Source organism: Colias eurytheme, chromosome 12 (assembly GCF_061535395.1).
Source record: "Colias eurytheme isolate Ceu_HAF_F1 chromosome 12, ilColEury1 Martin Lab GWU primary, whole genome shotgun sequence".
In the NCBI taxonomy this organism is placed as follows: domain Eukaryota; kingdom Metazoa; phylum Arthropoda; class Insecta; order Lepidoptera; family Pieridae; genus Colias; species Colias eurytheme.
Genome location: NC_142991.1, coordinates 692899 through 720712, shown reverse-complemented (window position 1 = coordinate 720712; position 27814 = coordinate 692899). Strand labels below are relative to the sequence as shown.

Here is a 27814-nt window from a genome sequence, read left to right as displayed (position 1 = left end):
ATAAAAGACAATTTATTTTGAAACTATATTCTAGTCATACTCGCGATAAACACCCAAACACTTAAAACGTTATTAGGGTAAGCGTACACTTCGACCGCCAAACCGAACTCTACCTTAGGGTCGTCGCTCATATGAACCATCGTAGATTTTACTCTGGATACCACAGATTTGGCGTTAAGATATTGCATGTTTAACGGGAAACCAAATATCTGAAACAATTCATTCCTTGTAACATTCATCCATGTAGTTAAATTAATAAATAGTATGTGCTAGTAATATTTACACAAAGCAATGTTTACATTTTTTATCATTATTCATTAAAAAAATGCTGTGAGCAGAAAAACCTTACGAATTACGATACCTTATATGTTACCATCAACTGTCTCAGTCTATGCCCTAAAGTAGGCTTTTCAGAATCTGGATTAAAAGTCCAATACTCCCAATATGGTAAAGATTCCCGTAATAAATTACTCAAGTATCTAAAACGGTTAAAAAATTTAATTGTAAGAAACTATTTCTTATTATTAATAGAAAAGTCTCGAATGAAACCATAGACATAAACGAAAATAATTTAAAATAAAAATTGTAAAAAAAAATCGTTCACCTATTCCATATTGTTCTAATATTCCACCGCCATTTTTGTACTTTTGTTTTAATTTTAGCTTCCAAATTATTTCTCAAATTTTCCACGTCTCCTGGTAAACTGTAGATGTTGGAAGTGATAGGGGGTTGTGGCATCACCAACACAGCACTATCGAAAACCTAAAATAAACGTCACTTAGTAGCAGTTATTAAATTTATTTTCTTTTTAATATTTTTCACTATAAGTATAGTGATTAATTCGACATTAATAATTGGCTTACCGACAAACTTTTATGTCGCGATCGTCTTTTTTTTAAACCTAAACATTCTATTAGTTATTAATATAACGTAAACTTACTGATTGCCAGTTCAATGATTTTGTAAAATCAAACGACAAGCTTTCACAATCCTGTGTAGATTGCACATTCACCCATATCTGAAAAGAAAAACATTATCTAGAAACATGACATGTCATACGTGCGACAAAGATAGCAAGCGCGTTAGAACTGAATGTGGTCCGAGCGAGAGGTCTCTCAACACCGAAAGCGGTCTATTGCTTAGCTTCCGCTTATAAGGAAAAAGCAACCCTAATCGTACAGCAATAGATTTTATTTAATCAAAACAAATATTTTTGGTGCACCGTCTAGCTGGTAACGTATTTGCTTATAAACAACTAAACGTAACGTTTCCATATTAAAAAGACGTGTGGCACTCGGGGACTGCCGCGGTAAAGCTATTGCATAGCATGCCTTCAAGCCACACCTCCGTGCCCGTTGTAGTGGGGAGCGTGAGGTTTTTTCGTTACGGAATTTCTCGATTCGGTCCCCGCGCTCAAGGCCCACGATAGAAGCTATGCAATAGCTTAAAAAAATACTACTTACATTTTCTCCATTAAACACGTAGCTTACAGTTTTCAATGGACATCCTACATCTCTAACATCGTGCTTCTCGCCACTAACAGCATCAAATACGACCACCTTATCAATATCTTCCTTGCTAAAGAATCCTTTGCTCTCTGGATCATTAACCGTCATAATTCTGTTGCTTTGGTATTTGACCAGAACATAACTGCTTAAACCTCTTGGTAAACCATGTCCTACAACAACCCAGCATCTGATGCCTAAATGCACAAAATAACTGGCTAGTAATAAAGTGTGATCAAGAGGCGATCCGTATTGAACTTTTAATAATTCCTGAAAATAATATTATATTAAATTTTAAAGAATAGGAGTGATGTAAAAAAATCGAAATAGTATTTATTTATGATAGTGAATTTACAAACTAATTTATAAAAATCAAACTTGAAATATAACTAATCTCGAAACAAAATTCCAGTGGTTTGAATATAAATGTACCACACTTCAAACAATTTAAAAGTCGTCTAAAGAAGTGTGTTTACTTACAATCCCCTTCAACGTCACAGCATGAGGTTCGACCAATTCATACGTTGGTATCAAAGACACGTAACGCACCGCCACGTCGATTAATTGTGAAATAGAAACATCGGGCTTTTCTATTTCAAAAACGCTTTCCTCTCTTACATTTGTTTTATCTGTACTCTTTTTACGACTGGACGAGGAGCTTTTTGAACTTTTCGACGCCGATTCTGTTCTTTTTGCATTCTTTACAAATATATCAGGTAGGGGTAAAGGCTGTATAAATTCAGTAACGGGTCTGTTTGTCCCTGTACTATCTATGTAAGTCAACGTAATATTTCTCGCCGGGAAATCAACCAAATAATCCGTTATGAAACTATTCAAATGCTGAATAATGGGATCATCGGTTTCCGTTGGCTGATTGTAAAATACACATCCTCCCAAACGTGATAAACTTGTAGTTACACGTAAAGTGATGAAAGCAGTGTCCTTTCTCATTAATCGCATTATTTCTGGTATGATTGACGTCGACTCCGCTGTGTTTGTTTCATAGCCAAAAATAAATGGCGGCGTTGTAACTTTAAAAGTTCCGTAGAGCTAAAAAAAAGATAGAATACGTGCGACACTTTAAAATTTTCATTTTATCATATTGTAGTTACATCGAAATAATTAACTTACAGTGCCCATATTAATAACTGTGTTCATTGGAATTGCAACGGTTCCCAGCCATTTATTGTAACATCTATACCGATAAGATTGACTCGAGGCATCCGAATCTTGCGTGATATTCACTTTATGTTCGTCATAAATGTTTATATGTATAGATGACAAAGGATCCAATCTGAAAATAGAAAGCTATAGGATAATAGAAGAAGTGAACAGAAGACACAGAAGTGTCAAATATAAAAAATAAAATTATTTGTTCAGCTTTAAATTTTCAGAAAAAGTCCTGCAAAATTAAAATACTACCCTCAAACATTAATTTTAAAATTACTAAGATACTTTTTAATCGTCATATTGCATAAAAAATACATCTATCCGTTTCCAACCAATTGCATTGCAGATAAAAATAGCACACCACATTTTTATCCATCTCCGGATCTACTTGCCCTAAATTATTGGAAAATAATACTAAAGCGTATCATATTGGTATTGTTCGTTTTTTACTCACTTAGTTTTTATTTTCGCCGTGTAATTCCATGTGGGATGACTTCCGACTGCCAAGGGACTCTGAACGGTCTCGCCGTGGTAGCTTATTCTAATAAATGGTCTTAGCCGACGCATTCGATACCCTGGAAGCATGCGTTTATTAACTTTTACATGCGTTTTGAATATTATCTACTGTTTTAGATGCATTTTAATTTCATAAGAAATAATGAGCGACTTAAAATTCAATAATTTCCTTAATGTTTGGTTCAGGAGCCTATAAATACAGCTTACCTGCAATATCTTCAAATTCAGTGTCACTTTCCTCTTCAACTCTACGATCGAATAAATTCAATGCTCGTAATACGGTGATGTGTATTTCTTGTTCATTCGCTATACCTTCTTCTATTAATTGTTTTCTCATCACACTTGAAGATTGATCTAGGTTTATACTTTGTTTATTTGCGAATATACTTCTGAAATAAAAATCTCGTAAAGCTCAACCATTTCACTGAACGATAAATATCTATCATCTATAATCTTTAAAATATCTACTCACCTCAGGCTCAAATCCTTGAAATCCATAACAACATCTTTGTGTGTTTTCCTCAATAATCGTTCATTCAATTCTGTAGTAATTTTTTTATTTAACTTATCAACGAATCGCATTCCCATATACCTCTGCAAATCTATGGGATCCATATCAACCCGTTTACTTTCAAAATATTCTACATCAAAATCTTTTTCTTCGCTTTTTTGCAAGCAATTTAGGTGCTCCGTGGTAATTTGAGTTTGAAAGAGTGGTATAGACTTATTTGCTACACCTGAAAACCCTCCGTTATTTCTTAAACTCAATAATTTGAAACGAACATTATCAGCGCTTTCATCGACGAACGAAGTATCGTCATGTTTAGTAACACTTTTGCACATATCTCTTAAAGCATCTATTATACTTTGATCTTCAATATCATAATCATAAATATTATTTATGATTTCTAGCAACGTACTTAAATTCCGACCATCACTTTTATGCATCATGCGTTTTATTTGTTGTTCTATATTAATAAAAGTCTTTATTGTTTCGTTTTGATTTTCGCTCAGTTTATCATTCCAACCAATGTTTAACACAACGTTGCATTTTGTATACAACTTTCCTTTGATTAAGCTGCTACTTTTAAGCCTAATTTTATAAAAACTTGCAATCTCTTTAATACTTAAACCACTGCCTACGCTATCCATAGTTGGCTTAATTATTTGATCACAAATAAAAGTCCTTTCATTAAACTCTGTGCTTATAGACGACCTACGAATTTCATTTATCTTAATACTATAGTATAACAAATCTGAATCATTTTCACATAGAATAATAGAAATAACTTTGTTATTTTCAAGAATTTGCAGTGTAAGAAAATCATTGTAATCTATTTTCGTTAAGTTTTCAACATCAACACGTTCTGATTCACACACAAATACATCATCTACATATATTTTAAAATAAATAGTTTTATTGTAGCTATGATATTTATTTCGTGAAATTGCTTTGGAAATTTTTCTATTTTGTCCTAATTTAATATCAATTTCATTTCGATTTAAAACAAAATCAACCACTTGAGTTACTTCATTCTTTATATCCTCTGCATTTATATTTAGTTTTGGTTTTGCAATATTACGTTTAGCTTCGTCGTTATTCTTCTTAACTTCTTTGTATTCTAAATATTTAGAAACATATTCAAATTCATATTTAAGAAGCATATCCGAATATTCAATTTCGAAAATACTATTCCATTCCTTTGAAAAAGCATCATCGGTCCACGATGAATTTATAACTTCTACTTCTATAGATGTTTCAGCAGTACCAATTTTGTGTCTAACATTGCTTATATCCGTCCATATTGATGCTATTATATTAGCAAGTTCTCTCTTTTCTTTTAAAATACATAAATATTGATCCTTATTTTTTAGTAATGCTTCCGTATATTTTCTTATCGTTGAATCAAACCTTACCTCATTTTTCTTACTTGGCGTGATAGAAATGAATTTTTCAAGTAGGTTTTCCCTCGTTTTTCTATTCACCTCGATAGACCGGGTTACTTTTCCCATAGATATCTGCATATCGGTATATTTCTTATAATATTCTTGTAACTGTATCGTTAGTATTTTTTCCAATGAAAATTCGTGATGATGTGTAAAATAAATATTTTTGAAAGAAATATCCAAAAACTTAGCTGTTTTATTTGCATCATCTCTGTAGCTATCAAAAACAAAACTTTTGAACATGTGGGGTTCCACATATTGAATCTGTACTGGGATATGAGGCTCGTTTAAACCTTTTTCAATATTAGGAAAATTCGGATTTAATTTCACTCGTTTCAAGTGGTCCAGTCTAAAAGCAAGAAATTAAGTAGGTATATGTCTAGCCTCTAGGTGAGTTAGAGTAAAAGAATAATATAAACTTTAAAAGGGCCCTATGAACGATCTCAAATGGATTTGATAAAAGAATGAAACAGCTCGGCGAGCCTCAGAAAACTGATCACGAAGCTTCTTTGCGAAGGAGCGAATGTGAAGTTATTTTCCCGCTTGTTTTATACATATTTAATTAAAATGGGAATTTTACTTGTTATACAAGTAAAGAAAAAATTAAAAATTGTTTCATTATAGATATAATAATATTCCAATGAAGTGTAAATCGTGCCACATTGTGGTACTAATCTAGTACTACTCTATATTATAAAACTGAAGAGTTTGTTTGTTTGAACGCGCTAATCTCAGGAACTACTGGTCCGATCTGAAAAATTCTTTCGGTGTTAGATTGCCCATTTATCGAGGAAAGTTATAGCACGCTATATGCTATATTTATATTATATAATCACGCTAAGACCAACAGGAGCGGAACCACGCTGGTGAAACCGCAGGGCGCAGCTTGTGTACCATCAAGAAAGAAAAAAAACTACAATTTCCTTACTCTTTGTTTGCACGAGGTTTGTTGACTTGAAATATTTTTTCAAAACTAATATTTCTTTCTAAAAAACTGGGAATTTGCTCATTCTTCTCAATGTTTATAACATTTTTTAAAATAGGTGGTTCACCTAACTCTATTCTAGAATTTATTATATCCATTACACTTCTGCTTTGACTCTCCTTCTTCTTATTCCTTTTCTTTTTTGTTCTAGTTTTATTTTTTAAGACATTGGCATCATGATGAGTAAAGAAATTAATTTCTGTTCCAGGACTAAGCTTGTTTATATACGAAACTGCTGTTTCAAGCTTTGCTTGATCAATTTCATAATATTCTTCCGAGTCGCTCTCTACTTTTTTACCATAAGAATGTAATTCAATATCTTCAGACATTTTTGCTCTTTAATAAATAAAAATATAAACTAGAGGCTTTTTATTCAACCCGATTGAAAGTGCACATGCACGTATTTGTTCAAAAACATGACTGCGTTGTCGTGGCAACCATATCGATTCTTTATTTTATCCCAAAGAGTATAATTGTTTTATCCTGTGATTTTATCGCAGCTATCACAGGCAGCTATCAATAAAATGTATATAAGAATGTATCTATATTCACAGAAGTTCCGTCTAAGTAATCTTTTTAAAATTCAAATTACAATTACAAAATTTTGTTTTCTGTTTGCTGTTTCGCCCATATATTTTTCATTATTTAATGATAGAAGTAGTCGGTAGAGATATCTAGTCAGAATTTTAAAAGAATAGAACATTTACTGTGAATGTAAATCGTAATTACAGTTTAATTTAATCATTTAAATTTGATTTAAATAATATTCATCTTATATTCATGTACAGTATGCATATGATGCATCATGCAGGCGAGGCTACCTAAGCTAGAGGTTGTTTGATAAATTTTACCACAGAATTTTACACACTACTTTATTATCTGTGGGGTGAATGACATTTGACATTTTAGAACGAGAAATCAAACTGATTATCAAAGTCAAAATCAGATGGTACCTACTTTGCGATTGTTTTTGTTGTTACAAATTGAAAATAAACACCTAAAAAATGGCAATATTTTGCCTGAAAGACAGCGACAAATACTACTTATCCCTTTCAGAGCAGCCAAAGCGATTTGATGCCGATAGTCCAGTAACGAATGTATTTTTTGACGATACAAATGGACAGGTTGGTTCGATGTATTTTTAATTATTTAATTCAATTAAAAATTTACCATTTTGCATTTTCTTTAAGCAATATGATTTGTGTGCAACAAATTTGAGACAATCGTTTCTAAAAATAATTTTGTGTCCTTTCGTGATTTACAGGTTTTTACTGTCCGATCCGGGGGTGTAACAGGGGTCACGGTGAATGGAATGGATGACTCGAAGAGCACATCATTCAGAATGGAAGATAAAGGACCTATTATTTCTATAAAATTCTCACCTGACCATAAAGTACTGGCCATCCAAAGAAACCTTGAAGCTCAAACTCCTATGGTTGAATTTGCTAACTTTAAAGATCTTGCGCCAACAAATGTTGAATATAGTCACACATGTAAATGGAAAAATGCAAAGATTTTGGGCTTTGTGTGGCCAAAAGTGAATGAAATTGCCTTCATAACAGATCATGGGATAGAGCTATTGCAAGTTTTTCCTGAGAAAAAGCAATTGAAGACATTAAAAAGTACTTCATTCAGGTTTGTTTATTTTCAATTATTTAAATATACAATGATATTGAAGTAAACATTGAAAATCTTTGCTTATGCAATAATTTAATTCGTAGACATTGTGGCCTAACTGCTTTTAGAGAAATTAAACATTTTTACAGAACAATCTATGTTACGGTCAAAATAATAAAAAGTAGTAAAATTAGTTAGTAAGTAGCAAAATAATAAAAGGAAGTTGTAAACTGCAAATAATAACTTTTAATCTTGATATTTTCAGCGGGGCCTGGTTCTCATGGTGCGCACAAAGTAACATAGTGCTGCTTGCTGGCAACAATGGTGCTTTACTTCAACCTTTCTCTCTCAATAACTCCACTATTACTAAACTGCAGAAATTGGAATGTAAGTGCAAAAATATTTAATATTCAATTTTAAATCACTACCAACCGAGAAGAAGGAATTTGCTACGGTGAATGAAGCGGGTCTGAATTTCACTTCATCATTTCAATTTTTCTATTGTAGTAATAATATCTTGTACTTTGTAAATATTAAGCTTTTATTATTTACTAGCTGTGCTCTGCGGTTTCACCTGCATTGCTCTGCTCCTGTTGGTCTTAGCGAGATGATATATAGCCTATAGCCTTCCTCGATAAATAGGCCAAAATGATTTTCAAATTGGACCAGTAGTTTTCGAGATTAGCGCGTTCAAACAAACAAACTCTTCAGCTTTATAATATTAGTATAGATATAAATTGAATCAAAATAAAAGACAAATAATACATTAATTTTATTTTATTTGCAGTAGATTCCTCCAGGCCAGTGGTAGAAAGAGATGTATTTGTATTGCGTCTGTGCGATGCATCATGGTGCGCTATATTTAGACATGGCAACCCTGTTACTGCTGCTGCTGGGCCAACAGAGGTATGAGTATACAATTATTCATTTTAAAAGTCCCATGTAATGATGTATTGTGTAGTTGTTCCTTTAGAGTTAGATCTGTTGTTGCTAGTCAAAAATAATATTTTCAGATGAGCAAATCGCAATAAGTTCTCAATACCTTATACAAGCAAATAAATGTCAATTCACATTCAAATACAATGTGAATTTGAAAAAAAAAGAAATGAAATTTTATTGATTTGAAAGTCATTTTTCACAAATTTCACAACAAATAGAACATACATATTTAAGGCTAATAGAAAAAAAAGACAGCATGATGAAACACAATTTATAATGACTTAAAAAAATCGGAAGTGTCTATTAATATTTTTTGAAGTGAAACTTCTTAGCGCTTTGAGAGTAAATTCTCAAGGTCGCGTCATGGCAATACCGTCTCGCCATGGAGTAAGGCGATGATTTTGGTTGGTAATCTTGCCAAAGAAGTTTCACTTCTAACACATGTGCTCGGCACGCACACTCTTTTTAAATGTACCCACGTTATTTTATTTACAGGTATGGTTGATGCCAATATCTGGTGGTCAGGGCATTCAGCATGTGCTGAAAACAGGCCTCGTGGGAAGATTCGCTGTTAGTGTTGTTGACCACCTTCTAGTTATTCATCATCAGGTAATACTTGATTCTATTTATGTGTGATGTGTCTAAAGGATTGAGAGGAATCGACAATTAAAGTGAATTAATTTGGAAGATGTTTACTTCATATATCTATACTAATATTAAGAAGAGGAAAGGTTTGTATGTATGTATGTATGTATGTATGGTTTTCACGCATAAACCACTGGACCGATATTGATGAAATTTGGCACAGATAATCTTTAGACCCTGAGAAAGAACATAGGCTACATTTTATTGCGAAATATGTACCACAGGCGAAGCCGGGGCGGACCGCTAGTATATTATAAAATAATAAGGATTTTAACTGTTTGTGTGCGCTACGTAATCTGTTTATTTCAACACTTTAAATTTGATTTCTACGTAATGTGTAGTTATTATCTGCATGCTAAATTTTATCTTAAATCAGTTCATTTCGATTGGCATTCAAGTATAACTAAACACATTTATATCTTATTTATATAAGTTTTATATTACGTAAAACAAACTGTAACATAGTATTTTCTTGTGTTTGATTTTACGCGAGTATTATAAATTTAGAAATTAAAGATTTTAACGAATTTTAAACGCGATTTATTCATTATAGACCACGCTCGCTGCAAAGTGTGCGAAACGTCGGGATAAAAATATAATGAATAAATCGCGTTTAAAATCCGTTAAAATCTTTAATTTATACTGCAAGATCTATCTAATATTTTTAACAATTCCAGTCTAGCCAAACATCACAACTATTTGATATAATGGAGGAAACAAAACGCGAGGGCAACATTGCAATGCACCTGCCCATAGTGCAAGGCATATCTATGAAACCGGCGCTTGTCGATGGACAGGAGTGCCCTATGTGTATCCTTTTTTATGACTACCCTCTTCAAAAATTAAATTTAACGAACTCAGAAGTAAGTTTCAAGGAATCGTAATATAGTTGCATTTCGTAGTAATTTTTTTAGTTGATAAATTAAAAGAATAGACTGTAACATAAAGTGAGATAAACAGTATAAATTAAATTGTATCTAATTTGAAACAATATTTAAAACTAAAATTCTAATAGAAATTTCACTCACAAATCATAGATGTGTGTTAAGTGCTGCTGCGAAGGAACAAAATCTGGTTAAAATAGTTTAATTTATTACCAGGGGAATTTTCTTAACAAAATATATTAGATTCTGGCAACTGGGTTGTATTTCAACCAGACTATATCATAGATGCGAGACTGGGATGTCTATGGAAGGTGCAACTTATTCACTCTGGACTGGCACATAATGTAAAGACCCTATTTTTATTCATTTTTATGCTAATCAAATAATTTTTACGAATAAATAAAATATCTTGATTGTTTTTAACATCAAGCTACAATTTACTTTCTAATGATGGTAAAAATACAGGTAATAATTATTTTTTTTTGGTAGAAATGGGATTAACCGTAACAGATAATTTTAGTTTAATACGCAATCAAACTATGATTTTATTTGGTCAAATTATCTGTGTTGCCCATAAAAAAATTATCAAAACTGTACGAACTTCTGCAACCTATATTTTATATATTTTAATAATAATAAAAAAAACTACAGGTACCAAAAGACGAGATATCAAAGATAGTGGCTGTTCTATTAAGGCGAAAGAACGGCAAAGACGCGATCTATCAAATATTAAACCAGCTGGTCACCAACGCGGGGACATACCTCGTTGAATTGTCCAAGGTTTTTGATGAAATCAACGCTGTTTACAGGTACTTGATAAACTTTTCTATTTACTTAGGAATTAACAGATATGCTTAATGTTTAATTTGTAAGTTTCCGGAAGAAATTGAAATTTCTGATCATTAAGAGCATAGCAGCAATTATTCAAAATGTAACAAGCTAGAAAATAATCTCGTTCAAAATTTATTTATAATATTGAGGCAATTAAATTAAATATACTCAAAATCGCTTTTTAAAACGTCAATAAAATAATCGTCTCGATTTATAACATTCATTCAGATTCACACCTAATGTCGTGGCAGTAAAGTTCCAAGTCTATTAAATCGCTTATCATAAAACTCTGCCTAATACACGCATGGGCAGAGTTTTGTTTCTGACATTATTTTATGTCAGATCAAGCAATGGGGTAGGTGGGCCACCTACATTTAAGTGGTTACCACCGCCCATAAACACGAGAAAAAATAAATAATAAATATTTCAGGACAATTTTCACACACGGCATGATCTGATCCCATACTAAGCTTTCGCTCGTGTTATGGAAACCAGATGGCTGATAAACATACCAGGGGCGTAGCTACCGCCGTATCTGCCGTATCAATTATACGGGGCCCCCGCGCCAAGGGGGCCCCCAACGTGCGCTTTTGTTAGAAATCTTTACCCTTCCTAAGGGCCCCCAAACAAATTTTTATACGGGGCCCCGCCAAGGCATGCTACACTTCTGAAACATACATATATAATTTTAAATAAATACTTATATAGATAACTAGAGGTCCGCCCCGGCTTCGCCCGGGGTACATATTTCGCAATAAAAGGTAGCCTATGTCCTTTCACGGGTATCAAAATATCTCCATACCAAATTTCATGCAAATTGGTTCAGTAGGTTAGGCGTGATTGAGTAACAGACAGACAGACAGACAGAGTTACTTTCGCATTTATAATATTATATTAGTATGGATTAACACCCAGACACAGAGCAAACATCTATGTTCATCACACAAATATTTGCCCTGGGTGGGAATCGAACCCACGACCTCAAAATATCAATTAAAATTATAAATCATGAATTAGAAAAAATGTGTGCGTGTACTAGTGTACACACGTAAGAAGTGAAACTTCTTTATGACCTAATTTTCAAAAAATAATTTACTATATGCAACTTTACAGAAATACGTCGAATCACGCGTGGTAGGGATAAAAAAAGATGGCGCGTAACGGAAAAATGTCACGCGTAACGAAAAAATGTTACACAGAATTTTTTTCCAACCCCGATAAAGAAGTTTCACTTCAATTATTTACTTCTTCTTTAAACGTGATTGTGGGTCTAGTGGTTTATTCGAGTGAATATAATCAGGAAATGGGCAGACTTAGAAGTGGCCCGCAACACAGCGGGGCACGTGGGTGACAAGTGCGTCACGTTCCCGGTGCTGATATCGCAGGCGGATCTCTGCGGCCACGTGCTGCAGCTGCACGCGGATATAGACCATCTGGTGCAGGTGGGCTGCTCTCATACACATTAAATATCAATTTTTTTTTGTAAATTGTCAATTAAAAAATTAAAAGGCGAAAAAAATTTTCTAGGTAGACATGATTTACCACCATAGACCGCGTCACCGCTTTCCATCAGGTGGGACTGTGGTCAAATGTCTACCTATCCTAATGTAAAAAAAAAAAGATTATACGACAGCCTTAAAAAAAGATTGCAATTCATCCAACAGTCTTTTTGGTGAACTGCTTGAATGTGGACAGTTAAGTGGTTTTGAAAACAGTAGAAACATTAAGTTCAATTCACACAACAAATTGAAAAAATATCTTAGATTAAGTAAGTTTATAAAACGTACAAAATCAATTATTAGAAATAGATTTTCATGGAAAAATGTAGTACAATTACAAAATAAAAATAACAGTCTTGTGAAAGAGTTAGATAGATATCATAGGGACTTAGAACATTATAAAATGATATATGAAGTGGAAACTACTGAACTGAAGGAGAAAATAGACTCATTAAATGATACATTACTTGACCTCAACCAAAAATATTCTGCTGCCCAGTTACAAATTAATGAACACATAAAAGAGGCAGATTACCTAATTAAGTTAAGCAATGAAAATATGGATCGTTTCGAATCTCTAACCAATAACTATGTATGTAAGTGTTCAATAAGTGACAATAAGCAACAGTCGCCCCATAAGCTAATTGACTGCACTGATATACATAGTATTCAATCAACGGCAACAATTCCATCTACTAAAACGAAACATCTTTCCACGCAGGAAATTATTGTGTTGTCAGACAATATTGGTCAGGGATTTGGCGCTTTGCTTAACAATTTGGGGCATAAAGTAACTAATTTTTGTACTCCTAATGCTTCATTTACATATAATATCATGAATTCATTAGATAGTTTTACTTTTAATGAAAATAGTATTGTTATTATATTATATGGAGATAGTTTTAAATTAAAAAAACATGACATAGATATAGGATTTCAAAAAATGTTAAAAATTAGTAGTGAGACAAAATGCAAATTTATGTTGTGTACATTACCATATTTGCCTGGTTTGACACAAAATCAATATAAATTTATCTATAATATTAACTTGAAATTATATAATTTAACAAATCATCATAGTGATGCATTTATATATTTTGACATAAATTCTTGTATTAAATCTTTTTGTTTGACAAAGAATACAGTGTATCTGCCATTTAGATATAAGAGAGAACTTGCTATGTTAATAGCATATAAAATTATTAACCAGTCTGGTACATGTTTAGTATCAGACCCTGGATCTACTATAATTTTATGTAGTAGTAATTATATACATCAACCTAGTTTAAGTGTTGACAGACAATCTAGCCCTAAGCTAGATTTAAACTAGTTTATAAGACAACAGCTAAGCAGTCTTTTTCTATTGTGCATCAAAATATTCAAGGCTTGGCTAGCAAATTATTAGAAATAGAATTATTTTTAAATCATAATAGAATTAAAATATTTTGTGTAACAGAACATTGGCTTAAACAATGTCAGTTGTTAATAAATATTGATAATTATAAATTAAAAAGTATATACTTTAGAACAAACGCTATTCATGGAGGTTCTCTTATTTTTGTACACAATAGTTTAAAATGCAAGGAACGAACTGACATTGTTAGCCTTTCTGTAGAACGGACCATTGAACTGTCCTGTGTGGAGCTGGAGCGTTATATTATTGTTTGCGTTTATAGACCCCCTTCCAGTGACTATAATATGTTTGAGACAGTCATGGAAGAAATATTAAAGCGTTTAAGTAGGAGTAAAAAAAAAGTTATAGTATGTGGTGATTTTAATATTGATATACTTTTACAAACACAAACGGCAACACGAATTGTTAATTTGTTTCAGTCATTTAATCTGTATAAACTTTTTAATGAACCCACACGAATTACACCTACTTCTGCAACCTGTATTGATAATATATACTGCGACTGCAACTGTTTAGAGAAAAATATTCTCAATACACTCACTTCGGATCACTGTGGCCAGAAAGTAGTTTTTGAATGGGATTGTTTACCTGAATTTAAAAGAATTAATGTTAGGCCTATAACTAAAAAAGGCATTAATAAATTTAGAGATAATATTAATAAAAGCCTGCCCGTACTGAATGATCAATCCTGTCATAATAATCCTTGTGAAATGTTTAAAAATCTTTTTAATTTAGTGCATAATGAATTTGAAAAAATATTTAAAGTTAAATCTTTAAATATTACCAAGGATTTACCATTTAGTAAATGGGCGACACCTAGCATACATAGGTGTAGGATCGTTCTTTATGAGTTATATGGTATGAAGCAATATAATAAAGACCCATCTTTTCTTAGTTATGTTAGAAATTACTCAAAAACTTTTAAAATTGTTTGTTTTACTGCGAAGCGTTTGTATATCAGAGATAAAATACGCGACTCCGATAATAAAGTTAAAACAGTTTGGTCTATTATTAATGGTGAAATGGGTAAAAGCAAATCAAGTAATACCATAAAACTTGTTAATAATGGCATGGTTATTGACAAAAATGCTGATGTTGCGCTTGCATTTGAAGATTTCTTTAGTAGTGTCCCTGCTAGCATTACTAATAATTTAAATTCGTCTTCAGCACTTGCAGAGACCTTTTTGAGGGACCATGTTGCGGGGTGCAGCACATTATTTGAATTGCGACACGTAACTGCTAATGATATTGTTACAGCCTTTAAGACACTAAATTTAAAAAATACTTGTGATCTTTGGGGAATGTCCGTAAATTTAGTTAATAATATAATAGAAAATATTGCGAACAATTTAGCTTTTATATTTAATAAGTGTTGTGACTATGGTACATTTCCTAATTTATTAAAGCTTAGTAAAGTTATACCTCTATTTAAGAAAGGCGATCAAGAAGACTGTAACAACTATAGACCTATCTCGATTTTACCAACATTAAGTAAGGTATTCGAAAAGTTAATATTAAACCAATTGACTAGTCACTTTGCATCTAATAATTTGCTGCACACCAAACAGTTTGGTTTCACAAAGGGGCGCTCAACCACAGATGCTGGAGTTGCACTACTAACACATATATATAAGGCATGGGAAAACTCAAAAAATGCTTTGGGGATATTTTGTGACCTCTCCAAGGCATTTGACTGCGTTGAACATTGTACCTTATTGCGTAAACTTAATCACTATGGGATTAAAGGACAAGCTCAGAACCTCATAGCCTCATACCTGCATGATAGGATACAAACTGTAGTTGTTAATGGAGAACGTTCTAGCGGTGCGTCAATTAACATTGGTGTTCCACAGGGATCTATTTTAGGACCCTTCTTGTTCTTGGTATATATCAATGATCTACCTTATTATTTACAGGATAGGTGTGAAATAGTTCTGTTTGCAGATGATACCTCATTAATATTTAATGTGGATAGGCATGACCCAAATGTTGACGAAGTGAACAGTGCTCTTTTACACATATCCGACTGGTTTACTGCTAATAATTTATTATTAAATGCCAAAAAAACAACTTGTGTTGAATTTTTACTACCAAACGTTAAAAAGTTAAGCAGAAATATTACCTTGAACGGGGAGGTATTACACCCTACAGAATCGACTGTATTTCTTGGGTTAACATTGGACGAGAAACTACAGTGGGGAGCCCATGTCAACACCGCTGCAGGTAAGCTCAGTTCAGCAGCATATGCAGTCCGAAAGGTAAGGCATCTCACCGATGAAGATACAGCTAGATTGGTTTATTTCAGCTACTTTCATAGTATTATGTCCTATGGAATTCTACTATGGGGCAGGGCAGCAGATATAGAAACTATATTTATCTTACAGAAAAGAGCCATTCGTTCTATATATAATTTACGTGCTCGGGACTCACTAAGAGATCTCTTTAAGAATACTGGTATCCTTACTGTACCATCACAGTATATATTTAATAATATTTTGCATGTACACAAAAACGCCGACTTACACACAAGAGTAGGAGATAGACACTGTTATGGCACAAGGAACAGAAATAGAATTGAAATGCCATTTTTCCGATTAGCTAAAGTTAAAAATTCATTTATGGGTCAAGGTATACGCTTTTACAATAGAATTCCTCATAATATTAAAGAGTTTAGTAGTTCTAAATTTAAAACTTATATAAAAAATGTACTAGTTCAGAGAGCGTACTACAGTATTCAGGAATATATGGACGATAAAAACCCATGGAGGGTTGTCGCGTAAAAACCACAGGACAGTTCTTTGGCATGTTATTACAATACTTATATGTTGTTACATATGTATTTTGTAAAATTGTAAAACTGACATGATTTAAAAGAGCAACTATGGAGTTTCTTGCCGGTTCTTCTCCGTAGATACTGCTTTCCGAATCGGTGGTAAATTTTAAAATATGTAATGACGTTTCAAAAGTGCTTCTTTAAGAAGTCTAATTGAATAAATAAATGTTTGAGTTTGAGTTTGAGTTTGAGATTCCATACTTTGGACTTTTCATGCCCGGTTTGATTGTTAACTTTAACTTTACTTTTGACTCACGTATTTGTTATTTAAACGGATCTTATTAATAAGCCGTGAATCGGGCCTCATTATTCCATTCTACTTACTATTCTACACTATTCTGAGTATTAATCTCTTAACCCATTTCCAATCGAAGCGTATAAATATAAAAAATAGCGTAAAAATAAATATTGCAATTGCCTCATTCATTGTCATTTTCGATAGATGGCGTTAGTAGTATTATAACATTCAATATTTTTCTTTTAAGGAATATAGAAACAACTATTTATTTTCCAAGATTTATTTTTCATGAGGTTTTCATTTATTTTTCATGAAATCTATGATTTTGGTTCAATCATTAAATCATAATTGTCTCATTTAATAATTTAAAATGAAATGCTAACATTATTTAATCAAAAAGGTTTATTTTCATTGTTATTCTTAAAAAAAAATCAATAAATGTTATCTGCGTAACGGTTCACAGGTGACCATTGCCATTCTTATTTAAAAACTTGGGGATTGAAAACGTAAATAACATCACTGTAATACGATGATACATGTCACGAAATTTACAAATATCTTTAACATAATATTAACGGTATGAAGCTAATCTATATGTAATAGAAAAAGCCAAGTAAAGTCATGGTGTTCGAACCTGTGCCTTACGTCACACAAACATTGTTTATTATATTTTTCAGTATGATAAAATATGTCGCAATTCTATGTCGATTTTATGATTCCGGATGTTTATCTTTGTCATAAAATTGACATTAAAATATCAAAGAAACATATTTTTTACCAGATTTCTGGTGGACCAACTTTAGGAACATATTTTCCTTATGTTATACTAGCGGTCCGCCTCGGCTTCGCCCGTGGTACATATTTCGCAATAAAAGGTAGCCTATGTTCTTTCTCAGGGTCTAAAGATTATCTGTGCCAAATTTCATCAAAATCGGTCCAGTAGTTATGCGTGAAAACCATACATACATAATTACAAACCTTTCTTCTTTATAATATTAGTATAGATATGTTAAATCCACGTTTTAAAATTCATATTCTTTGTTTAACTTCAAATCGCCTGTACACAAGTATTATTAAGAACATTATTTTATATTATTGGCGGGATATTTTCTAGTGATGAGATTATTAGTCAACTACCCTCGAATGAGGATGATTTACAAAAAAAGCTCTATCCGGGCAAGCTGGTATGCATAAATTATTTTTAATGTATTCAATAGGCTATCAGGGTATCATCAAGTGTCAAAACTATAGTAAATATGTATAGACCGGGAGATACTGACACAAAATTTCGAGTCATTTGTAACAGGATGGCGGTTCTACAGGGGTCTTAGTACGCAATGACAAAAAGAAAAACGATGGCGTGAACGCTGGTACCGGCAGCTTAGTCGCGTGGGCGTTAGTCGAACTCGTCGGAAAATAGCGAAAGTCAAACGATTTGTAACAGTATGGCACTTATTTTTCCTGTAAGTTTGAGGATCAACAAATATAAATACAAAATTTCAAAGATCTATGTGTTGGAAATCTTCACTTATATAAATTAATAATAAATTAAGTTTTCAAGTATGACAGCACTTTTTCCCCCTACTAGAAGTATGGCAAATATAATAATGGTCACATTTTATCAAATACTCTCCAAAAATCCAAATGCAATACTGGTACAAAAAGTTTGGCGAAATAAAAATTTTTTGCAGATTTTCGGCGGTATGGCGACCATTTGGAATCGTCCGAAAAGTATGGCATGGCGATTTTCGTAAATGGCTGCACGACGATAGTTACCTGTGCAAAAGTTAGCCTGGTGCAAATGGTTGAATGATTGTTTTATTTAAATCAACACATTCGCATCGGTATGGCGGGCTGTAAGTCACACCGGAAAAGTATGGCATGACACTACCGCCTACTACTTTTTTATGGGCTATCGGTAAATTCTAAAATTTTTGTGTTACAAATCGTTTGACTTTCGCTATTTTTCCGACGAGTTCGACAAACGCCCACGCGACTAAGCCACCGGTACCAGCGTTCACACCATCATTTTTAGGGTTCCGTAGCCAAAATGGCAAAAACGGAACCCTTATAGTTTCGTCATGTCCGTCTGTCCGTCTGTCCGTCTGTCCGTCTGTCACAGCCGATTTACTCGGAAACTATAAGTACTACAGTGATGAAATTTGATGGGAATATGTGTTGTATGAACCGCTACAAAAATATGACACTAAATAGTAAAAAAAAGAATTGGGGGTGGGGCCCCCCATACATGTAACTGAGGGATGAAATTTTTTTTTTCGATGTACATACCCGTGTGGGGTATCAATGGAAAGGTCTTTTAAAATGATATAAAGTTTTCTAAAAAACATTTTTCTTAAAGTGAACGGTTTTTGAGATATCAGCTCTCAAAGTCGTAAAAAGTATGTCCCCCCCCCTCTATTTTTATAACTACGGGGTATAAAATTCTAAAAAAAATAGAGGTGATGCATGCTAATTAACTCTTTCAACGATTTTTGGTTTGATCAAAGTATCTCTTATAGTTTTTGAGATAGGTTGATTTAACTGTAATTTATTATATTTGCTGCTACGGAACCCTTTGTGCGCGAGCCCGACTCGCACTTGGCCGGTTTTTATTCTTTTAGTCATTGCGTACTAAGACCCCTGTAGAACCGCCATCCTTGTTACAAATGACTCGAAATTTTGTGTCAGTATCTCCCGGTCTAGTAGTTACATTCTATTTTTGTTACGTGGTAACAAACTACCGCGTTTTTTCGGGATGCGATCCCGACCGCCGAGCTCTGCACGCTCGTGCATCGTTTTCATTCCGACTTCTTTTATACATATACTAGCGGTCCGCCCCGGCTTCGCCCGTGGTACATATTTCGCAATAAAAGTTAGCCTATGTTCTTTCTCAGGGTCTAAAGATTGTCTGTGCCAAATTTCATCGAAATCGGTCCAGTAGTTTATGAGTCTATTCATTACAATCAAACAAACAAACAAAGTTTTCCTCTTTATAATATTAGCCCATTGAGCCCCGAACGGCCAGATCCGACCGCGACACAATAGATTTTCTATTGTGTCTGTGATTCCGGGGTCTGATGGATTAGTGTAGATAATATTATCTATATCCAACTATAGATCCTTACAAACTACATATTTATCATATTGGCAAAATAAGTAGAAATTGTAGAAAGATAATGTGATAAGACTTAACCTCCAAACTTTTCAGTCTATTGGATACAAGTTTTCAATAAAAAAGCTGTAGCTAGTGAAATCTAGACACGCGGTAGCGTGTCAAGCCGAGTTCAAGCGAAGAGAACTGGCGAGCAGCAGCCGTGTGTGATTTTACACGAACCATTTGGAGCCACTTTTCACCCCCTTATAACTCGAAAACTATTTAACTTAAACAAACCAAATTTGGTACATATAAAGAGGACCCCAAGATAAACAAGTACCTTAACTAATGACCTATTGAACCCCATAATTTGATGGGGCTAGTTTTACATACTGTTTATATTTTGTGAGGTATTTCTGAACTGTCTATACTTGGCACACATTTAGATCTCATTTATTTTTTTGGCAAATTAAGTCAACGATTGAACTCGGCTCCAATTTTTACATTTATGTTTTTGGTGGGATAGAATACATATATACAGGGTTACTTGTAAAACACCAGCAACCTCGCAGGACAAGATAGCTAACATCATACGTAACAACATTTGTTCTACGACTTTTGGCATAACGCAATAAATTATTTTTTAGTGATTTTTTAAGCTTTTATTGTACTCTCCTAACATTATTTTGTAAGTCTATGCGCTGACTGTCGCAGATATAGTTCAAGTTCAAAGGCGCTAGCGCCGCTCCGCCCCTACCTTCCCCCTCTCGTTCGCTTCTTGTTTACGTAATTTTTGGGATTCGCGTAGAGTTTATCATAATATTCAAACGGAAAATTAAATGAATATCTATTTAAATGAGCGTTTTCAAAAAAAAGTGTACCCCTCACTTTCGGCCTGTCCCCTGTGTTTCAAGTCGAATAACAAGTAAAATTTATATTATGGCTAATTATTGTAATGCTTGAAAAGTATTAAATACATCATAATTTGATAAATGCAAACAATTAATTCACGGAAACATTGCGTACTATTTTTGAAATAAGTAATCATTTTTAAAAATAAAGTGTCAGTTTCTGGCGTGTCCCCATCCAAGTTCTTCGATGTTAGAGAAGCGATTCTAAAAAGTTTTATACCAGGGTACCATAAGTTTTAGTGTCGTTTAAAAGTACATTTATTTGCGAATCGTCGCATGTAGTTCATAATTACGGCCTTATAATCGTTTGAAAACAATTGGATTTCCAAAAATATCTTAAAAAGTGGTACCGACCGGACATGTCGGGTTTACCACGGCTAATAATGCCACTTAGAAATTTTAGATTACTATTTGAATTTTTTTAATGGCAAAATTATCGTTTACATTCACCGTCCGCCAATTTAAAAAAGCTTATTTTCAAATACAGTTCGAGTAAAACAGACGTGTTTTGTGAGTGCAACGGCCGTTGAAATTTCTACTGTCTGGTTTGAGACATATTATTACTTGATACAGGTAAGTAAACATCGTTTAAATACTTTCAGAAGATGAGCAATATATTCATTAACCGTTATTTACATTTGATAATGAGGGTAGGCACATTTTTTCGTCAGAATATAATTTTGACTAAAAACTGAGAAGAAAACGTCACGTCAGTTTTGCAACAATTTGCTTCGTGACCTATAATAGGCTGACAAGAAAAGTCGCAAAACTGACAGCATAAAGCCAAGTCTAGATTGTCATTGTAATATTCTTCATAATTTTTATAATTTTTTTCATATTTTTAGGTTTCACTAATCTCGGGACCAAAAAGGACATGTATGTATATACAAAAAATGGTATTGCTATGAATGCGTTGGTCAGCAGGTATACCCTGAATACATATGTGATACATGTATGGAAAGTTAAAAGGTGTAGTGTATTTATTTCTTCTGAAGCTTGAGATTAGTTTTTTTTTGTCTTATCATAAATACCCTTAACTATTACATTCTTCCTACTGTTATAGGAGTTTGCAGGAAGTTTTGATACTTTAACCACTTATCTTTTTTTCTTTTTTTCAGATTGGAAAACATTCTAAGTTCCACAAAGCTCCAACAACATGGTTATTTTTCAGTTGCAACTGATCTCTATTAAATTTATAAGGAACGGTTCCTAAATTGTGATAAGGTTCCAGTTAATATAATGTTCGTAACTTTTTACATCGTTTTTTTATTCGTATTACACTTCGTGTCCTAAGAAGTAGTATTTGCCTAAACGGTATCTTATTATTTATTTAGACTTATTGGGTTAACAGTACTTCTAAAGACATGCGTATAACCGGCTAAAGATATATCCTACTTATATTTTGCGAAACTCGCCATAACTCTGAGTTTTACCCTAAAATTGATACTGTGTCAAACTGTGTGTTGTTGTACTTTTTTTATGAGACTAAAATAAAATTTTTGCAAACGTATTCTCGGTTTTATTTTAACCATGTAAATTGGATTCAATATAAACCTAGCCTAATAAAAAATGGTCTATCGGTTTTGCGACAGTCCCCCGTTTTGCGACAAGAAAAATGTTAGTTTTTACATTTTTTTTATTATAAGGGACACAAATAATTTGATTTCAATATTTAAAATGGTTTTACTGTTCCGAAATGAAATAATCACTTTGCCGATTTTAATCGAAATGTATTAAGTATCGTAAAAGTAACGGCTACTTTGGCATCAGCTGTGGCAAAACAGAACTTAAAGCTAGTTTAATAGGAATTTTATTAATTTGTCGACTTCAATTTTCTATTTTTTAAATAATGTATGTTATAATCTTCGTAACACAATCAAAATATTTTGCGTCTTTCTTCGTAGTTAATAGTTACATGAGCATTGATGACTGTCGCAAAACTGACACTTTTTTTCACAGTCCCAATTTATTTTGATGATTTCTCGTAAAACAAATTAATCTGCAAGCAATTAAATATAATTTTACTTACATGTATATTTAAAATTTCTGAATCAAATTTTCATTAAAAATGCAACATTTAAAATTTATCCATAAATTCAGTCATGGTACACTTTTTTTGAAAACGCTCTAGTACAAAAAGTCGAGCATAAAAGCGGCACGGCTATAAGTACCATCCTTATTTCGATAGATGTCGTGGTAATGTAAAAAAATGTAAAATGGTTGTAAAGACAGATCAATAGATGCCGTAAGCTTTACTTTACATCCCGCTATCGAAATTTATTTGTATTTTCATAACTTCATAATATACACGTCTTACTTTTACAAACGTTGTGTTTTCATAATATAACAATTTTTATTTTTGGAGGTCCTAGGCCTTTGCCTCGGACTGGAATTTAATCAGATATACGTCACTTATTTTATTAATCTACTAGATTTCCGCCCGCGGCTTCGCCCGCGTTTTCAAAGGAAAACCCGCATAGTTCCCGTTCCCGTGGGATTTCCGGGATAAAACCTACCCTATGTGTTAATCCAAGTTACCTTCTATATGTGTGCTAAATTTCATTGTAATCGGTTCAGTAGTTTTTACGTGAAAGAGTAACAAACATCCATACAAACTTTCGCTTTTATAATATTAATAGGATTATACAGAATTGATTTGGATTTATCATTAGTACATTTATGATATCTATATAATTTCAACCAGGTGGTAACCGCCTACCTATCCTCCCTATCCCGGAGGACATGGTAGTCCAACACGCAGCCGCTGAGCTGTGCGTGCGTGCGTTAGTAATGCGCCTGCGGCTGCGTGCGCTCGTGTGGCGTAATTTATCCCAGTTTTATTGATCGTATACATTACAGATATAATATTATGAATATTTATCATATAGATATAATTTGAACATTTATCATGTATGTATTCCAACTAGGTGGTAACAGCCTACCTATCCTCCCTATCCCGGCACGACATGGTAGTCCAACACGCAGCCGCTGAGCTGTGCGTGCGTGCGCTAGTGACGCGCGGTGCGGGCGGGCGGCTGCGGGCGCTCGTGCGGCGCGGTTGCCTTGGCGACGCGAGGCCGCTCGCCTGCCAGCTGCTCAGCTTGGGGCATATCGATCCCGCGGCTGCGCAGCTCGCGCTGGATATGATGTGGCGGTTAAAGGCGTATGAGGTTAGTAATGGCAACAGTGGAATGGGTAGATTTAAACGGTGAAGCTAGGTTTTCAGGATATAGAAGAACTCTGAAATAGTGAACTGTAATAAGCAGTAACTTTTACTGCCAAATTTGATAATTTTAAATTTTTGGATTGGTGTTTCATACGATACTAAAAGCTGAGTTAACTAAATAATTACGAGAGGTTGTAATTTTCAGCAAATCATGAATATAAAATTTCATCAATGCTGTAGAGCTGATACGAGCAGAAGCTTGACATGTTTTACATGACTTTACAGTGGGATTTATCGAAACTACGTTATTCCAGGAAATAGTGGAAGTGCTATTAAGCTGGAACGAGCCAGTAAGCGCTCTAGGTGCGGCTCGGCAGAGCGGTGTGTCCGCGTGGGGCGCGCTCGCACCCCGCAAGCTGCTCGCGGGGGCCGCGCGGGACCCCGCCTTCAGAGCGATATACCACGCGCTGCTGGCGAGGAATGAAAGGCTCAGGGGGTCGCCGCACTTTGTTAAGGGTGAGTTGTGTTTGTGAGAGGTGAGTTTGTGCTAGCAGGTAATGACCAGGGGGTAGATTGCGCCGCTTCGTTAAAGGTGGGTGGGTTCGAATGTATCAACAGGTAAAGACTAGGGTAGGAGATCTCCATATTTTGTTAATGGTAAAGATTTGTAAAAGACAGATAGCGGCAACCGGGTTTTGCAAGGATGAAAATTTGGTGGCTGGTCACCTATTAGTGTTCTCATATCAAATAAACAATAGACAAGATAAATAAATAATAGAAATAATATACAGGGTGTCCCACTATTGATATACTAAGCGCGAAGGAACTTGTAGTTTTGGATACACTGATCACGTAAAAAATACTTAAAAAAAAAATTGGGTCCAAAATTTTTCGCTAAATTTTTCCTGAAAATCCATGTTTTCTTCTCTAGCTTCGCGCAGCCGGCATATACTGCTTCTCTAATATGAGCATTTTGTCTATGAAAACATAATCTTAAACGATAGCTAACGTGCTGGTGGCAAAGTTGGGCAGGTTGCTTGTTTTGGGTGTACACATAGAGTTTTAAGAATTCATCTATTTGAAAAAAAAATGCGTCTGGATTTTTTAAATTATTTTTTACGTACTCAGCGTATGCAAAACTATAACCTCCTTTGAGCTTAGTATACCAACAGTGGGACACCCTGTATAAGCAAGCAAGGACCAACCGAGAAGGCGCGCGCCATGTTTAACTTAGAGTAAGAAAGCTTTGGGTATAGGAAGTGGTCGAAATTCTGATAAATTAATTTCCCTGCGGCATTGCGATCGAATATTAATTACTATAATTTATTTATAACGTTTTTTATAATCTGTAATAGTTTACTGTTTTACACATCATCAAGAAAATAATTTACTGAACACATGATCTGAAACACGTATGTTCAAAATTTTGACATTGTTTATCGCCTGTTTAATTGTCGCCGTTATCTTTAATATTTTAACCTCTTATCACTTCGAATGTGATCACGTTGTTATGGTGTATCGCAATGTCATTACATAGAGTAATTATACGTTAGAGACCAATCGATCACTGAAATGTGAAATCAATTTAAATCAAGAAATAAACAACCTTTTTATCTATGAATGAAAGAAATTAAATAAAAAAATTGCTAGTTTTTCTATTCGTTAAAAATTTATAAAGCATTTGAATCTATACTGGTGTAATTATTTGCCTTTACTCAATTTCTGAACCGCGTATCATATTCTATTAAATAATTTAAAATTATAAGTGTTTGTGTGTAACATAGCGCCAGAAGTGATTCGATACAAATGGATTTCTAACGTTTTTGACATGCCTTATTTCCCAAAACTTTCATCTCTGTTTAGGTAGTACATAATTTATTTATTTATTTTTATTTATAATACTTACATGGAGCTTGAGAAAAATTATCCCAATCGGGAAATTTTATATTGTAACTATTTTTTTTTTTTGTGTTGCGAAGCATAATTCAACACATTTTTAACCGACTTCCAAAAAAACGAGGAGGTTATCAATTCGGCCGGTATAATTTTTTTTTTTTTTTTTTGGATGTATGTACACCGATTACTCCTAGGTTTCTTAACCGATTTACGTGATTCTTTTTTTGTTCGATGCGGGATGGTGTCGAATTGGTCCCATAAAAATTTTATTCGGATAAACCCAGTAGTTTTTATTTTATGAGCATTTTTGTCTGTACTCGATGACTTCATTGAAATGTAGCAAGTAACTTTGATTCACTTCCCGGTAACCGATTGAGCTGAAATTTTGTATACTTATGTAAATTGGATAGCGATGAAACATTATCATAGACATAGAGCTGATTTGATGATGGAATCGGAAGGTGGCCTTAGGAACTCAGTAATATATTGACTCAATTATATCGAGATTGGGCTCGTTTGATTCGTGTTGATAAATACACTAAAAAGTATTAAATAAAAATAACTGCGTTAAAAACAACCGACTTCATAAACAGAAAAGTAAAAAATAAAAAAGATTTGATATTATTAATTACTACATATTATTTAGATGTGCTATTTATCAAATAGGTTTGAAGTCGGTGCCAAACACTAGTATTAAGCCCGTGCACCGACATCAAACCTTTTTAATAAATAGCACATCTAAATAATATGTAGTAATTAATAATATCAAATCTTTTTTATTTTTTACTTTTCTGTTTATGAAGTCGGTTGTTTTTAACGCAGTTATTTTTTCAGTTATGTAATATAAATTATTCTACATAATTTAAATAATACATTATCTGTATCTCGTTCATAGGTCAGGTCACGGTTATATCTAGAACAACCATAAGTTTATATAATTTTATGGCTTTCTGTTATTATTTTAGCGAAAATAAAAACTCTACAAATATAAGAGATAAATTATAAAACCGATTTTATGGACCACTAGCTGTGTGACACAGTTTTTCATACGAAACGCTTTATTAGATACCTAATAATATTTTTTTTCAAAATCCGTTACAAGAAGTAGTCCATATAACCTAGATTTTCGACTACATATTTGTTCCAAATCGGTGCTGTAGTTTAGCCGTGAAAGCGTAACAGACAGACAAACAGGCGCCAATTATTATGGATAATATCGTTTATTTAGTGATTAATTTGTTTTTTTTTTCAGGAGAACAATGCGAACAGTATATTGAATACTACAAACAACTTATGGCAGATTCGTAAATAATTTAGGGTGATCTAAATAACTAGCTTTAATTTGAAATGTGATTTGTAATTTAATTGTAATAATTATTTTTCTAAAAATAATTAATTTGATTGTGTAATTCATAAAAATTGTATATATAAAAGGCAATTTGGTAACTATTTTGTAAAATTTATTTTTTCCTTTTAAATTAATTTTACATCATGGTAAAAAATAAAAACTGAATAATGGAAAAGCGTTTGAAAAATGCTAATAAAGTGAAATTATAGAAAATATTGCATATATAACATGTTATGTAAAAAATATTTTGTTAATATTGATTTTTTTTAATAAATAATAATAATATCCAAACATTTTGGTTTTTTATTTGGTCAGTATTATCTCAACTCATATGATATAGTTTTCAAGACTCAAGTTAAATAATATAATGTTATGC

General features: G+C 33.3%; 2 protein-coding genes and 2 long non-coding RNA genes across 4 annotated transcripts in view; 3 read left to right on the top strand and 1 right to left on the bottom strand.

The window, feature by feature from the left end:
- Positions 1-27814, top strand: part of LOC149903740 (uncharacterized) — a 336421-nt gene that overhangs the window by 275147 nt on the left and 33460 nt on the right. The gene's annotated exons all lie outside the window — the stretch shown is intronic.
- Cc2d2a (Coiled-coil and C2 domain containing 2A) lies at positions 12-6452 on the bottom strand. Its single transcript, XM_090107688.1, has 11 exons — positions 6067-6452; positions 3664-5487; positions 3399-3580; positions 3130-3250; positions 2637-2799; positions 1986-2555; positions 1464-1775; positions 941-1018; positions 605-762; positions 362-479; positions 12-209 (listed from the first exon to the last, which is right to left on the bottom strand). Exons 1-11 carry the CDS (start codon positions 6450-6452, stop codon positions 24-26), a joined length of 4098 nt encoding a protein of 1365 aa, XP_089963814.1. The 3' UTR covers positions 12-23.
- Positions 7053-27705, top strand: Bulli (regulator of MON1-CCZ1 complex protein bulli). Its single transcript, XM_090108286.1, has 12 exons — positions 7053-7247; positions 7388-7758; positions 8006-8127; positions 8528-8646; positions 9175-9288; positions 10002-10134; positions 10452-10552; positions 10860-11017; positions 12340-12481; positions 23956-24198; positions 24509-24710; positions 27343-27705. The coding sequence occupies exons 1-12, from the start codon at positions 7128-7130 to the stop codon at positions 27396-27398; spliced, it is 1881 nt and encodes a 626-aa protein (XP_089964412.1). The 5' UTR covers positions 7053-7127; the 3' UTR covers positions 27399-27705.
- Positions 21859-22776, top strand: LOC149903750 (uncharacterized). Its single transcript, XR_016457357.1, has 2 exons — positions 21859-21997; positions 22147-22776. It is a non-coding gene; the product is annotated as an uncharacterized LOC149903750 (long non-coding RNA).

What these genes read in the sequence shown, in the direction of transcription:
- Bulli (XM_090108286.1), top strand. Translation starts at nt 7,128, where the DNA reads ATGGCAATATTTTGCCTGAAAGACAGCGACAAATACTACTTATCCCTT. An exon ending in ACTCTGGACTGGCACATAAT is followed by an intron (nt 10,553 to 10,859) that starts GTAAAGACCCTA and finishes AAAAAACTACAG; the next exon opens with GTACCAAAAGACGAGATATC. An exon ending in GGCGGTTAAAGGCGTATGAG is followed by an intron (nt 24,199 to 24,508) that starts GTTAGTAATGGC and finishes ACGTTATTCCAG; the next exon opens with GAAATAGTGGAAGTGCTATT.
- Cc2d2a (XM_090107688.1), bottom strand. Translation starts at nt 6,452, where the DNA reads ATGTCTGAAGATATTGAATTACATTCTTATGGTAAAAAAGTAGAGAGC. An exon ending in CAGTTATTAATATGGGCACT is followed by an intron (nt 2,556 to 2,636) that starts GTAAGTTAATTA and finishes TCTTTTTTTTAG; the next exon opens with CTCTACGGAACTTTTAAAGT. An exon ending in AGTTGATGGTAACATATAAG is followed by an intron (nt 210 to 361) that starts GTATCGTAATTC and finishes GAATTGTTTCAG; the next exon opens with ATATTTGGTTTCCCGTTAAA.